This window comes from Drosophila erecta, unplaced genomic scaffold (assembly GCF_003286155.1).
Source record: "Drosophila erecta strain 14021-0224.00,06,07 unplaced genomic scaffold, DereRS2 tig00000021-arrow-pilon, whole genome shotgun sequence".
NCBI classification, from domain to species: Eukaryota; Metazoa; Arthropoda; class Insecta; order Diptera; family Drosophilidae; genus Drosophila; species Drosophila erecta.
The window spans coordinates 5,310,266-5,324,720 of record NW_020825198.1 but is presented as its reverse complement, the minus strand read 5'-3'; the positions used below and the strand labels follow the sequence as shown (position 1 = coordinate 5,324,720).

General features: G+C 45.2%; 1 protein-coding gene across 1 annotated transcript in view; it reads left to right on the top strand.

Moving 5' to 3' along the window:
- The window catches only part of LOC6545518 (division abnormally delayed protein), a 63,934-nt gene that overhangs the window by 46,542 nt on the left and 2,937 nt on the right, over nt 1-14,455 (top strand). Inside the window, exons 2-6 of the mRNA XM_001971559.3 lie at nt 3,515-3,658; nt 12,739-12,862; nt 12,950-13,423; nt 13,493-13,682; nt 14,280-14,455. Of these exons, the coding sequence (XP_001971595.1) occupies nt 3,515-3,658; nt 12,739-12,862; nt 12,950-13,423; nt 13,493-13,682; nt 14,280-14,455 (1,108 nt within the window). The remainder of the gene's footprint in view (nt 1-3,514; nt 3,659-12,738; nt 12,863-12,949; nt 13,424-13,492; nt 13,683-14,279) is intronic.

Genomic DNA, 14,455 nt, shown 5'->3' with positions numbered 1-14,455 from the left:
CAAAACCCCCAACCCCCCCTTGCCTCTGGCTGCCGCGACGGATGTTTTTATTTGACTTGCATTGCAGTCGTTGCACGTTCGTAAATTTATTAGAGAATTTATGGCCTTGGGCAATCGCTTGGACGATTTGCTGCGACCTGAGGGGAAATTAAATTGATTTTCAATCAATGCCGTAAATTATACTCAAAATATATCACACACATTTTTTTGGGCGAGATTATATATGTTTCTTTAGCTAAATATTTGGGTTGATTTCGGTGGAATTTGAGTGCGTTCTAAGCGGAACAAAATTATTTTTGTATGAAATCAAAAAGTTGTAAGGCTAAAAGTGCCTTAACAAGTTTGCCATTGCTTGCATAATCAATTTAAAATGTAATAAAGTTGCAGACAAGCTGCCTGCCGTTCACTTGGTAATACTTTACTTTGTAATTAAATTATTTTTTACACAATGCATGTCAAAACATTTCGGCAGACATGGCAGGGATCTGTTTTAATTACAGCATTCAGGGCCAACTTGCAGGCATTCTCCTGGCTCTTGGCTCCATTATTATCAACACGTTTACAGTAAATTGTGCAAATTGAAAACGCATACAAGTTGCATATGCCACTGGGAAAAGGCCTCTGCGGTGGGATGGTGGGGAGAGGGGATGGATGTGGTGGAGTAAGGACACTCGAAATATGTCAAGGTATGCACAATCCACTCCCATGCGCAAGTGTTTTGCGGGCTAAGCGCTTTCTTGGCTGCCAGCCAACTTGGCTAATGCCAAAGACGAGTAACCACAGAGCCAGAGCCTATCTGAGTGGATATACACATATGGCTTGTGTGTGTGCGTGTGTGTGTGCGTGTGTGCCCCCCACCCCCCTTTTACAGTGAAGACAATTACAGTAAACAAATTCGCACACGTCGTCAGTTGCATTTGCGGTGACAGGCTGGAAAACAAGGCCTGAAAATAAAGTGAGACAGTGGCACAGAGGCGGGGCTTTGGGATGGAAAGGGGGCTCTGTTTCGGAGGCGTAATGGGGCCAACGCCCCTGCCCCTGCCCCCGCCCCTTTGGCCCGTTCCGCCACTCCCCGTTTTGCGGTCAGGGCCGTTCCTTGATATTTTTGGCAGAGCATTTTCTGGCCATGCATGAGATTTGCATTTTTACACCCCCGTCCACCAATTGCCTTTGAGGCGCAGCGAAAATAACCAACAATGGTACATCGAGAAATATATATCTATAATTTTGAATTCCCTGTATAGCACTTTCGTTACTAAATCTCCATCACCAGTGATATCAACTTTGAAGTAATCCGCTGATTTTCCTCTGATCGAGCTCGTTCTGAAGTAGTCCAGTCCTGCATTTTCTCCCAGTGTAGATGCATCTCTCTATTTTGGGAGCATCCCAGCTCTCCACTTGAGCCTCCCTTCACGTTCCTTTTGCAATTTGGCAGTCCGTTGCCAGAAACAGTTTGCCATAGCATACTTTTCTGGGCCACAGCATGATATATGTGGTATGTATGTATGCAGGTCCTGGCAGCGCGCCTGTATGTGTGCACGTTGCACGTTGCAGCAATTGAATTGAATTTCTGCTGCTCGAGTTTTGAGCTCTTGAGCCACAGAAAAGAGTTGGAGGCTAAACGTTTGAAAGCGAAGAACATTCCAGCATTCCCAGTGCAGGTTCAACTTGCACTGGCTTCCCTTTTTCCGCCTTTCCTCCGTTTTGCCTCAGTTTCTCCACTCCTTTTTACATTTTTTACCCCCACATTTTTGCCCTTTTTTTAGAGTGACTCGCTGCCCCCAGACAGAGTGACTCGCTGACTGAGTGACGCCTGGGTTTCTGGCCAACTGCCATGCGGGAAGTGGTGCTCCCTCTTGGCACTCTGCTCTGCACCGATTTATGGCCGAATGGCAGTGGCAAAAACGCATAAACACATCATAGCCAAAGGAGCCTGGAGAGGCCTTGGCCCCTAATCGATAACTTATACAATGCAAGCGCAGGGAATGGGCGAAACCAAATCCTTTTCGGCCCCCCGAGGAACCCAAACAGCTCGCAAATCGATGGCACATAACTAAAATCTGTTTGGTTTTCGCCTTTGTCGAGCTTTGATTGATTGGCAGCAGGTCACTTCGTGGCTATATGGATATCATTTTGTGGTGATGGCTGTGCGCCAAGTCTGTTGTCATTTTCCATTTCATTTCACTTCGTTCATTTTCCAGGCGGGAAAAGCGTGTCATGGCCCCAGCGATTAGCTGCAACTATTGATGCTTGCCATTAGTTAACCCGAAATAGACTGACTAGGCTGACTGCATCTGCACTTTTGGCTTTTCTCGAATCCATTCCTTTCGCCTGCTAATTTACGACAGCCAACATATGGCCACCGAATCGGGGCACTCAGCGATATGCATATGAGAGATTGTAAACGCTTCGAACATCGTGTAAAAGCCATTAATTTAAATTATATACTCGTACTGCAAAGACGAGGGGGCAGATATCCATAAAAGTCGTATCTGTTGTTGTCATTGCAGCTGTCATAAAAAGTCTGTCACACGATTTGTTACCCTACTAATTTATGGCTGCAGCAACTGCGGGGGATTCCCCTCATTAGCACACATGTATGTGCAGCGCGGACTTTACAAGTGAAAAAGTATCTTACAGATACCGAAGGGAAAACAATTTCCTTTCAATAAGCCCCGGCAATCAGCGGTCCTTTGTCCACACATTTATTGTCCTAGCTTGTGCGGTTTCTTTCGCTCCTTGGCTGTCTCTTTCTTTAGACGGCATTTTCTGGGCCACAGCGATTAGTAAGTGGAAAATCGTTTTAGCCCACTTTCCCCCTATCCATTGTCATTAGCGGAACGCGCTCGTATTTTAGAGGCAGCTGAAAACACAATCAATGCCTGCTGCGAGTTTTATGGGTCACAAACAGCCAAACTGCTATGATTGTTGACGTTTAGTCAGCTAAGGAGAAAAAACATTTGCAATTATGAACAATTTAAAAGTTATTAACGCGACCGCCCATAATGAAACAAGCCGACCAACTTGGTTCCTACTTCTGGATTGTGCATTTATACATTGTGAATGGCTGAGCCCACGCCGCCAATCGCAAACTGCGGCCACTTTGCTGTTGCTTTCGAGCTGGCCAACACGCCCACTGCCATTTAAGGCCATAAACAATTTAGCGAGACAGCCCACACACACACACAGTAAGCCGCAAAGTCATGAGTAAATATTTGATTTGTGCCATAATCCGAAAATGATACAGGCGCAGCAGGCGTTTCACAATGATGCAACTGAAGATGGGCAGTGATGATCGATAAGCAGTATATTAAGTGCTATCCCAACTTTTACCATTTACATGCTGTGAACTATGAAATGTATTTTATGAACATAGCTCTAGATAAACACTATGTTCCAGCTGGAATAGCCAGTTCCATCTTTAGCATAAAAATGTTTTGTTATCTCTCTGATTTTCTGATAGCATCACAACTGCAATCCGTGCTCATCTCCTCTTGTTTTCCTCATTTCCCAGGCGCCATTTGCGGCGGAAGCTGCTGCAATAATGCCACGGAGCTGGAGCTGCGGGACAAAGCCGCCGGAATGTTCGAGCAACTGCTCCATCACCACACCAGCAGCCTGCGCGGAGTCCTCGAGACGAATGCCAAACAGTTCCAGAGTGAGTATCCCAGTTGGATTTTTGGTCATTGGAACCTTTGGGGGAAAGGATTAGTGGGGGCGGGAAATGATGTTCGAGTGAAATCGAAAAGAGGCAGAATGCCTTTCTATGCAAATCAGCGGCAAAGAGTCTGAAAAGTTTTGCTGGGCGTTAGAGCAAAGTATATTTTCGTGGCAATAAATAATTTATCATATGCAAATTCATCTGGCTCAGCACAAAGTTATGAGGATAAAAACAGCTTTGGCCTCTCAGTCTGCAAAGTGAGCTAACCAAATTAAACTTGAAACGCGAAATGCGAAATTGATTTGTAATTTGAATTTGTATGCAGATCAAAGCGACTGTATAATAAGCTGATATAAAAGTCCATGTACCTTCTTTGTATATAAGGACTCATAACCATAAGCGAGCTGTTTTAAAATGCAGCGAACGCGACTCTGACTGCATCTAATTAAAAAAGCATTAAATAATGTTGTAGTGCGCTGTTGTTGTGGCCGCTGTCCCTTTTTAGACAATTTCGCAAACTTTGTTTGGGTCACGTTTTGGGGCCTGCCACGCCCCCCTTTCGGGGCTGCCCCTTTTCACACAATGCCTGCAAATTGTTGTCGTACATGCTGTAAATCTCGCTTCACTTTAAGGCAGCTTTTGGGGTGCTGCCTCTGCTGCTGTTGCTGCCTCATTGTTGTTCTCGCCAGCCTGAGTCTGCAATTCTTGGAAATGGGCGCGCATTCAAAAAGACTTTAAACACGCCCCACTCGTTGTACCTACATAAGTACATAAATATGTGCCCACACGAATGTAGGGGATATGTATATCCATATACTGAATGCGGATTCACAGCTTATACATAAATACATTTGGCGAATTTGTTTGCATTTCGTGTGTTGTCATCAGCTTAATTTATGCAAGCCCATTGATTCATTCGTATGGGGGCCCATCATCATTTGAAGGCTTCCTTTTTGTCGATATGAGTGCTGAAAACGAAATGTTCATTAAATTTTTATTTGCAGTTGGGTGAACGCTACTTGGGTATTAAATCGTTAATTTCTTAATGGCTAATTGAGCAAATCATATGATTAAATAGCAAATTAACTTGATCAATGAAAAATAAAAGCTTGCTCAGCGATATGTGGCTATCGGTTCTACAATGCCAGGAACACAATGAATTCTGTATACGATTTCCAGCTAAATTCACTTTTAATATACTCGAAATGCAGAGTATTCCTGAAACAATTAGCATTCAATTTGCATTGGAGAACTCAGCACACAATGATGTCACACAAGGCAAACAACGTTGGGTCCCACGCTTTGTTGGGTAAACAGAACATGCAACAAATTAAAATGCAATCGGCAAAAGCATTTAGCCTAACAATCGCGCAATAAAGCAATTCATAATTATTTAAAACCAATAGCCAGTGCAATTTATTTGCTTCCACGAGCCAGGCTTAAAAATGAATGGATGGATGGGGTGTTGGAACAGTTGGCTAATTGATTAGAAATATACTAGCCATGTACATAACTTGCAAATCAAGGCCTGTCGCTGATATGGCTGCAACTGATAGTTAGCGGGTAAATAGTCTGTGGCTGATAACGGGTAACGGGTTCCTTGTTTGGGCCAAAAACTTCGGGCCCAAATGGCGCACTCTTGTGCTTATCGGCGCGTCGTTGCGATGGCACGCGTTTCCTTTACTTGCACCAGAGTGGCCATAAAAATTGATTTACTTTCTTGCCAGCACACCGCACACCCGGCGTATGCGTAATGTTCTGGCATTGGAGGGAGCACAGCACTCCCCAGACCCCCGAAAAATGCGCAACTATAAAACTTTATGCATTTCTTGGCAATCGCTGGTCTTATTGCTCTTTCTCCTGGCCTGCTAACGCATAAAATATTATGGTATGCGAAATAAATGCATATTTCTATTTTGTACCATAAACTTGCCAGCTACAACAGCTTGTGGCATATGCAATACAAGCCCAGGCTTCCTTCCTGTTCGAAAAAAATAACAAAACACCCCCACCTCACCTCCTTCCGGTTGCAGCTCATCCGCCCCCGCGCCACGCCCCTTCCGCTGCAGCGCCCATTGTTGCAACTCCTGCTCTCTCGCTCTAACCGTGCCTTTGTGCGGCTGACTGCTTTGTTCGGCGCATTATTTTTAAGCAAGTATTTGCGTGTTTAAACACGTTTCGCAGCTTACGAATTATATGGTGGGGGCTCAGGCCCCAAATAACCCCAATCCGCAGATCTGCCCGATCCCCAATTTCCCATTTCAACCACCAACGCACTGCGTTCCCATTGCACTTACCACGTAGTCGCCGTCGCCACCATCGTCATCATCGTCATCATCATCATCGTCGTCACCATCGTCATCATCATCGTCATCATCATCATAGTCATCATCATCGTCATCATCATAGTCATCTTTGCAGCTACTTTCGTTGTCGCTGCTTCACTGAGAAAAAGTATTTTCAAAAATTATAGAGATGCTCACTAGATTAATTAATTAATAATTATGAAAAAAGCTACTTCAGTAACAAACAAACAATAAAATAAAATTTTATCATTGATATACCCATTTCCAACTGGCTAGAAGTATAGAAGTATGTTTAAACTAAAGCTTTGTTTACAAAAGATATTCATTTTCTTCTTAGTTTTAGTTTTGATTTAATTTTCTTCATAGTTTTCAATTTCTCTTGATTTTCTTAAAATTTTTGAATTCTTCTTGATATATTTGCCTTAAAATTTCTTCACTGTTCTTCACTGTTTTCAATTTTCCTTGATTTTCTTAAAATGTTTGAATTTTTCTTGATATATTTGCTTTAAAATTTCTTCACTGTTTAATATTGTGCGGTATGCATGTGTTTTCAATTTTTCTAGATTTTCTTTACATTTTTGAATTTTTCTTGATATATTTGCTTTAAAATTTCTTCACTGTTTAATATTGTGCGGTATGCATGTGTTGCTCACGCGATTAATGCGTTTGCCTGCAAAACATCTCGACTCCCCCTTCTGTCACCTGGCCAGCGCCCCCTCTTTTTGGGCCCCCCTTTTTATGGGCAGGGGCGTGCGCCAGCATAAAAGTTCCAAATGCTGACTTACTGCTCTGCCAGCAAACTTTTGCCCCTTTAAACAAAACAAAAGCAAACAGCAACGTGAAAAAGGAAACAAAATGGGAACTGCAAAAATAATTTCTTTATTTTTGTGGCAGCAGCGGCGCGGCAGCGGCAGCAGCAGTGCGTGCACTTTCATAAGTTGCAACTAGCAGTTAGATGCTGGCAACTTGCAACTTTCCTCAGCGCCCTCCCTGCCGCCCAATTTCTCAACTTGGCCGGGCTCAAGTCTTTTCGGCCGTATCTCGTGCTTAGCCTGGCTGGCTGCCTTCTTGTCTTTACGGCTAAAGTGGTTTTTTGGCCGCCATCGCTTGTTAGCCGGCTTTTGTTTGTCTTGTCACAGAGTGCAGGCTGTGCGAGCTTGTTTGCCACTGCAACAACTACCTCTGCCCCAAGTTGCTGCAGTGGCAGGTCCACAGTTTGCTGTTGTTGTCATTAGGTTTTAGTATGATTGAGGCGACACCGTTTTTGGGGCGTGGATGGTGTGCCCAACACCACGTTAAGCTCTGCATTCTTCATCACTTTTTGGCAACTGTTTCGGATCTGGCCTCAATTCTAACGATTTTGTTTAATGCTTTAATTTCTTAATATTTCTTAATAGTCCTACCATTTTGTATACACGCTATTCGGCTAATCAGGCACTTAACTGAAACCCATTTAACCAAATTATCCCACCGCCAAAGTGCTATTTTTAACTCAAACTCGTTCAGATCTTCGCCATTCTTTTTTGTATCGCGTTGATATATTCTACTTTTTTTAAGCTGCGACCTTCGGACTCCAGCTTCGATTCCTCAATGAAATCGACTGGCAGCCGAAGTTCAGAGTCAACGGAACACCTGCAGATTGTGGGCCTAGAAAGAACGCCCCCGACCAAAACCAGTTGTCATTCCATGTGGCACCGAAGATCTTTAATTACTGGCGTGTTTGACAGAGCAAATGTCGAATTAGTAATGGAGCAGTTTTAAGCAAGTTGAATTGCCACTTCTTTCATTAATTAGCAGCGTCTCAAAAGCAAACAGCATCGATGCCATTTTGTCTGGCAATTGCGTTCCAATACGGCCATTTGTGTGCATATATAATTACCACAATTAGTTGCTTGGCAAATTAAACGCTAAAAGCTCGCGCTTGTAATTAACGCGCCACCAAAAACGGAAGGCAACTCGATGCCGCTCGGCAAAAATCCGCAGGGGTTCCAGTTTTGGCAGGGGACTGCAACTCAAAGTCTCGCCAGATCAAATGACTCCCATGCCCCTTCGGCCAATTGATGCATATGCTCTGAAGCATTTCAATATGTCAGAGCGGAGCCAAGCCGAAAAAGGGGTCGACCTACGCTCCGAAAACTCCACTCTCCCATCTCCACAGCTCGCCTCCAACAATGAAAAGTCATCCAATTACTTTGACATTGTGTAGGGGCTCGAGTCCAGGCCCCTCTGGTTGGGATCGGATGGCATAGGATGGGGCCAAGCCATGGGGTTAGGATGAGATGAGTCTGCCTGCAAAGAGCAGATTGCCGCAGGGCTCACAGCTGTTGGAGTGGCGAGTTGGATAGCTGGATGGCTGCATAGCTAGATGGTCGGATGCTTGGATGCTTGGATAGCTGGATGCTTGGATAGCTGGGTTGCGGATGGTCGGATACTTCGGTGAAGGGGCGTGCCAAGTTGGCACGCCTGCAGATAGCTAGTTACAATACATGCACTTAAGCCAACTGCCACGCACAATGGGCTGGATTGGGCTGGATGGGACTGCAAAGGGCTGGGTCACCAGATGGTGCAGTGGAGCAGGCAGTGCTCAAGGAGTGGGTACAATTTGTAGCACCTATCTTAACAGGCACACATCTAGCAAGGAGTTTAATTACCAATTCATAAATCACTGATAGCAATTATCGCAGCCAGGGAAGGCGTCTGTGGTATAATGTGCTGTGATTGGGATCAATTTGAAATTACAGAATATAGAAAATATGCACATATATATTTAATGGAAATAGCACAATTTATGGCTTGCTTTTTAAAAGTATATATTTGAAAAGATACCGATTTAAATTGACTTTGGGCCAAGCCACTGTGCCTATCTCGCGTTGCCATCCACTTCCTCCCGATTGCCGATTGCCGGTTGGCGATTGCCAGTTGCTGTTGGCCAGGCCAAGAGAACTGCTCCCGCCAGACGGACAGACGACCAAGGAGGCGACTTCAGGGCCGGCCGGGAAAAAAGTTGCCACAGTTCAAAAACGAAGCTAAACGCGGCTAAAAAGCTAAGCCCGCCGAACGGCAAAAGCAAAAAAGGGGAAAAAATGAAGTGGGAAAGAAATGAAGAGCACTAACAAAGTTGCCGGGGCATTCATAAGGCGGCAAACTGGATGCCGCAGTTGGGATAGTGGGCAAAATACATGCATATAAAATGCAAATAAAAATGCGGCAGATACTAAAAATTGTAATATCCGCACAGGAACGCAGGCAACAAACAAAATACAAACAAACAGCAATGTGCTCAGTGCCCCGAGGAGCAAAAGAAGTCCGGCCACAAAAAAAAACCTAAAAACATAAAAAAAACCCAAATAAAGGAATACGAATATATGAAAATACAAAGCGGCAGGAAAAAGCGGGCTAAATAAAACTAAACCTGTGGGCTGTGCTCGCCTTTGTAGAATGTGTGTGCTGCATATTTTTGCCCGGCGTGGGAAACAGCAACTCAGCTTGTGGACCGCGGTCGCATCTGCCACTGCCCGCGATCCTCCGCCCCCGCCCCCGCCTTTCGCACCATTTGGGGCTTGCCCCGAGCCACGACGAATCCCCAGCGAAGTGCCCCATCCGCTGCCGAAAGCGAATCCCAAACCGGTCGCTCCCTGCAACTTGGCATGCTAATCTCGCTCCTGCCAGCCAACCGCCGACTTCTAATGAAGCAATGAAGCCAAAGACGCCAAAGTCGCAGCCTTTCCGATATTCACTCTACGCGAGTAGCTAAGCAAAACACTGGCACAAAAATTCTATTAAAAACATCCCTTTTTTATGTCGTATTTAATGAGTTTAACTGCTTACTGCTCTTGGAAGTTAACTTCTCAAAATTATCTTTAGAAGAAGGCACAGCTCTTCGTTTTAGTTCTTATTTTTAAACATAAGTTACAAGTTCTTTTACTTTTGCCTGTGTAAATGCTAAACTTCCCATTCATAAGAATGGATTTTTAGTCTCTGGTCACGGGCTTGGTCTTCGTTTTGGCCAGAGGAGCTCCATTGGGCCCTTTCCCCCCAATCTTCCCAACTGTATAACTATACCACCTGAACTATACTGGCCGCACTTTGTTGTCTAATTCAATTTCATTGTCTGTTTGCCCATTAGTGCGATTTTCCATGTGTGACGAGCGTGAATCCCTTTGCCATTTTCCTCCCACCCGGAAGGTCTTTAAAAAGCACTAGCAAACAAAAAAAGTGTAGAAGAGTGCCCGGGCTTAATGAAATTTTCATGTTTCATTGGGAAAGCCATTTGGCCTGCTTTATATTTGATTGCTGGTCGGGTGGAGCGTAGATACGGGTAAACTCCTGGCAGCCACAATAAAAATTCTCTTGGCTAATTGTCAAAGGTGCGAGTGTAAGTGGGTGTGGGAGTGAGAGGGCGCTGGGACGGACAGAGATGGCGAGATAGAGCCGGACAGAAATTGCAATTAGTTGCACAACCCGGCAAAAGTCCGGCAAATTGCATATATGAAGTTTTGTGGGAGCCCGCAGGTGAAGTGCTGAGTTAGCAATTTATGAGATACAAAGATACAAATGCATAGCACCAGAGGCGGCTGTGTATTTCTGTGGCTCCCAAAACCTAATTGAGCGCATTAAGCCAACAAAAGCAGCTGCAATAATACATATCAAGCATACGCAGCGTTGGCCGCTTTCAGCATTTTCCCCCTGACAATTGCTCGCAGTGAGTTCATTAAAATTGCAATTAGACATTGGATCGTAGGAAATGCCACTGCAATCAAGCCATCCGAATATCCATCGAAAGGAGTCTGGGAATCCGGATAAATTGCCCAAGCTGCTATGGATTGGCAATCAATAGAAGCTATTTTGGGCATTTCAATCATGTAATTGTTGTCTGCAGCCGCACTTCCTCTCCAGCAGCTCCAGCAGCTCCAACTCCCCATAATGGTTCACTTGGAGCCGCTCCTCGCGACCCTTTCCGATTTAATGAGCCAATCGAGCTGGGATCCCGATGTCGCCAGTGTGAGAATACATCGCAACGCGGCGTGTCAATAATTAAATGTTTCCGCTAGTCGACGCTGCATTTTAACTGTGCCACGTCAATGAGATTAGCGGCAGGATGTGTAGCTCCATTTCCCCCGCCACCTGCATCTCCATCCATCCGTCGTGTATCTGACGCTAATATGGTTGTTGTGTATCGCAAACGCGTTAAATCAATTGGCTGATATTGTTTATCGCATCCTGTGCAACTTATGAGCGATTAGCGATACCAGCAGATGGCCAGCTCTTACACACCTTTAAATAAATAAAAATAACACATAGTTAGCTTTAAATGGTTTATTAGTTCTAAGATCTCCAAGATCTACCCCTGGACTGTCACACCAGAAACTATTTTGATGCGAAGCCCCACCAAATTGATGATCCTCTGCTGAACGATTGGGTTACCCAAAAATCGGAGCCCCAGCTCGTAAGTTTTGCTAATTAAAAAGGGTAAACTCTGCTCGCCCGGGTGACGCATCAAAGGCCATTAGCCGATAAATGCAGACCCAAAGCCCCAAGACCCCAAGAAACTGACACATCGACGCGGCTCCAAGCCAAGCCCAAAAGCCAGACAATCAGACAAAGACTTATTCAAACGCTGAGAACGGAAATGCTCCAACATCAAAATCAAAATGAGCCGCAGAACATACAGAAAACCAACGAACAAATCTGGAAACACTTTGGCCCTGTCGAAATGTGTGTATTCTGTTGTTCTGCTCTGCGTTCTTTTGTTGCCAATTAACAGAAAGATTGACACTTTCGTTTGAAAGCGATATAGAAGACAGCATATTGCAATTTAGAATTTGTCAGGGGCGAAAGAGGGCGGGTCAATGTGTGTGTTGTTCTTCGGTGCCTGAGAAATCACACGCCGATTTGACAGTTTCCCCGATGCTATACAGATAACCCCTCACTCGTCCACACAACAGTACATCGAGTATAACGAACGATACTGGCCTTGGCCATTTGTAATCTGCGCTAATGACAGGCTGCCAGAGGAGTGTATCTGTATCCGAGCCTGCCTTCGTATCTGTGAGTATCGATAGCCAATCTGTGTATCCAAATCAATTCGCGCAACTGCTGCTGACACCTTGACAGATAACGTTGTGTCGCATTTGGTTTTTCTTACGCTCAGCTCTGTGATTAGTGTCTGAATATAAAGACAATTTAACAACCTGTACCGCCTGATTCGCCAGGTGATTGACGGATTATAGATAGCAGTCGATAAATGGTAATTAAAAGGGGACTCTAATGAAACACATATCCGAAGCGTTTGTATCTGATTTCAATGCAGCAAACTGTTATTTATTTATTGGTGCACAATATATTGCTTGAACTTATTAAACCCGTAACTCAACTTTTAGTGGCATTTATTTCAGTTGTTGGTATACAAAATGTTTTAGAAAACAATAAGCACAAATGTAACCCTTTTTGAACCAGAGAATGCCAGTAATGTATTTATTTTCACAAGTGAACTTCAGCATTTATTTGCCCAACTTTATGCTGGCCAGGATAAGAGCCATATTAAATTGTATTTCATTAACTAAAAGCTTACTCCTGCCCGCAAATAAAGAGCAATGGCAACAATTCCTCCTTCCAAGTGGGCAGAAATCCCAGCCAGTCCATTAGGGCAGAAGTTGCCAGCAAATCCCAGCAGGCAAACTTTAGCGGCAAAGTGATTAAATTTCGCTAGGAATCACAATAACCATAACAACACATTCATGGATGCTTTCCTCTCTGTTTCCATTCCGGCAGGTCACGTCGTGGAATTGGCGCAGATTTCGGAGAACATGACCCACTCGCTCTTCTCGAAGGTTTATACCCGTATGATGCCTCCATCGCGAATGATGATCCACCAACTGTACACCGAAATCTTGAAGTAAGTGGTCGTATCTTTACACTAATCAAACTACGATCTAGCAATAGTTATAGAAGTTTGAATCTAACTGAGTAATTCCCCCTTCAGCCATCTGATTTTCACCTCCAACTACACGAACAGCAATGGCCAGCTGGGCAGGCGAGGAATCGGAAGTGTCCAGAGCAACTTGGAGGAGGCTGTGAAGCGGTTCTTCGTCCAGTTGTTCCCAGTGGCCTACCACCAGATGGTCCACCTGTCCAAGAACAATCTGGGCGACTTGCACGAGGACTATGTCAACTGCCTGCAGCACAACTTCGACGAGATGCACCCGTTCGGCGATATTCCCCAGCAAGTGCAGTCCAGCCTGGGCAAGAGTGTCCACATGTCCACTGTCTTCATGAACGCCCTGCTCCAGGCCGCCGAGGTCCTCAGCGAGGCGGACGCCCTTTATGGCAAACAACTGACGGACACGTGCAAGCTGCAGCTCCTCAAGATGCACTACTGCCCCAACTGCAATGGCCACCACTCGATGGCCAGGAGCGAAACGAAATTGTGCTACGGCTACTGCAAGAACGTGATGCGGTAAGTGGAACTGCGGAATGGGTATTCGAATGTTTAGTTATCCTAAGATAATATCATGCTAATCTGCAGCGGCTGCTCGGCGGAGTATGCCGGACTACTGGACAGTCCCTGGTCGGGTGTAGTGGACGCCCTGAACAACCTGGTCACCACCCACATTCTCTCGGACAGCGGCATCATCAACGTCATCAAGCACCTGCAGTCCTACTTCTCTGAGGCAATCATGGCCGCCATGAACAATGGGCCTGAACTGGAGAAAAAGGTGGGTAGATCCTGTCGAAGAACTAAGAGCAAATGTTTACTTTCGTACATCAATAATTCATTGAATGCACTATCCCTATTGCATAAACATATCGGATGTGAGTGCAAAATATCTCAAGGACACAGCTCCGATTTTCAGACATCTATCTGAAGATGCGATCGATTTCGTTAAATGGCGTGCCAAGGACGAGATCGTTTAATGGTTTAATTGCTGGTTAATTTATGAACATTTTAAACGAATTTAATGAATCGAAATTCAGTTCCGGCCTTCGAACTCGTTCTGCTCGCTGCAGTGGCAGTCTCTAAAAGTATCTTTGGCATTTCGAGATCTTGTTAAGCATGCACATGACATCCAATTGATGCCCCTTGGCACGATTGGCATGTGGCTGGCAATTTTAAAATGCCTGATTCGAGCGGAGTCGCAGTTCAGTTCCCCACCAGAAAGTGGCAATTTACATGCAGCGCGATGAGCACCTGGTCAGCCCAATAATGGGTCATAGTGGAGGGCGGGGAGACACGTGCGCCTTGCATGAGTGGCGGCGATTAGCAAGTGGAAGTGGAGCTCTACATGGCTAACATTCCCCCTACTGTTTTGCAGGTTAAGAAGACGTGTGGCACGCCCAGCCTGACCCCCTATTCATCCGGAGAGCCGGATGCGCGGCCGCCGCCCCACAAGAGCAACGTGAAGTGGGCCACCGACCCGGATCCGGGCATGGTGCTCTTTCTGTCCACCATCGACAAGAGCAAGGAGTTCTACACGACCATCGTGGACAA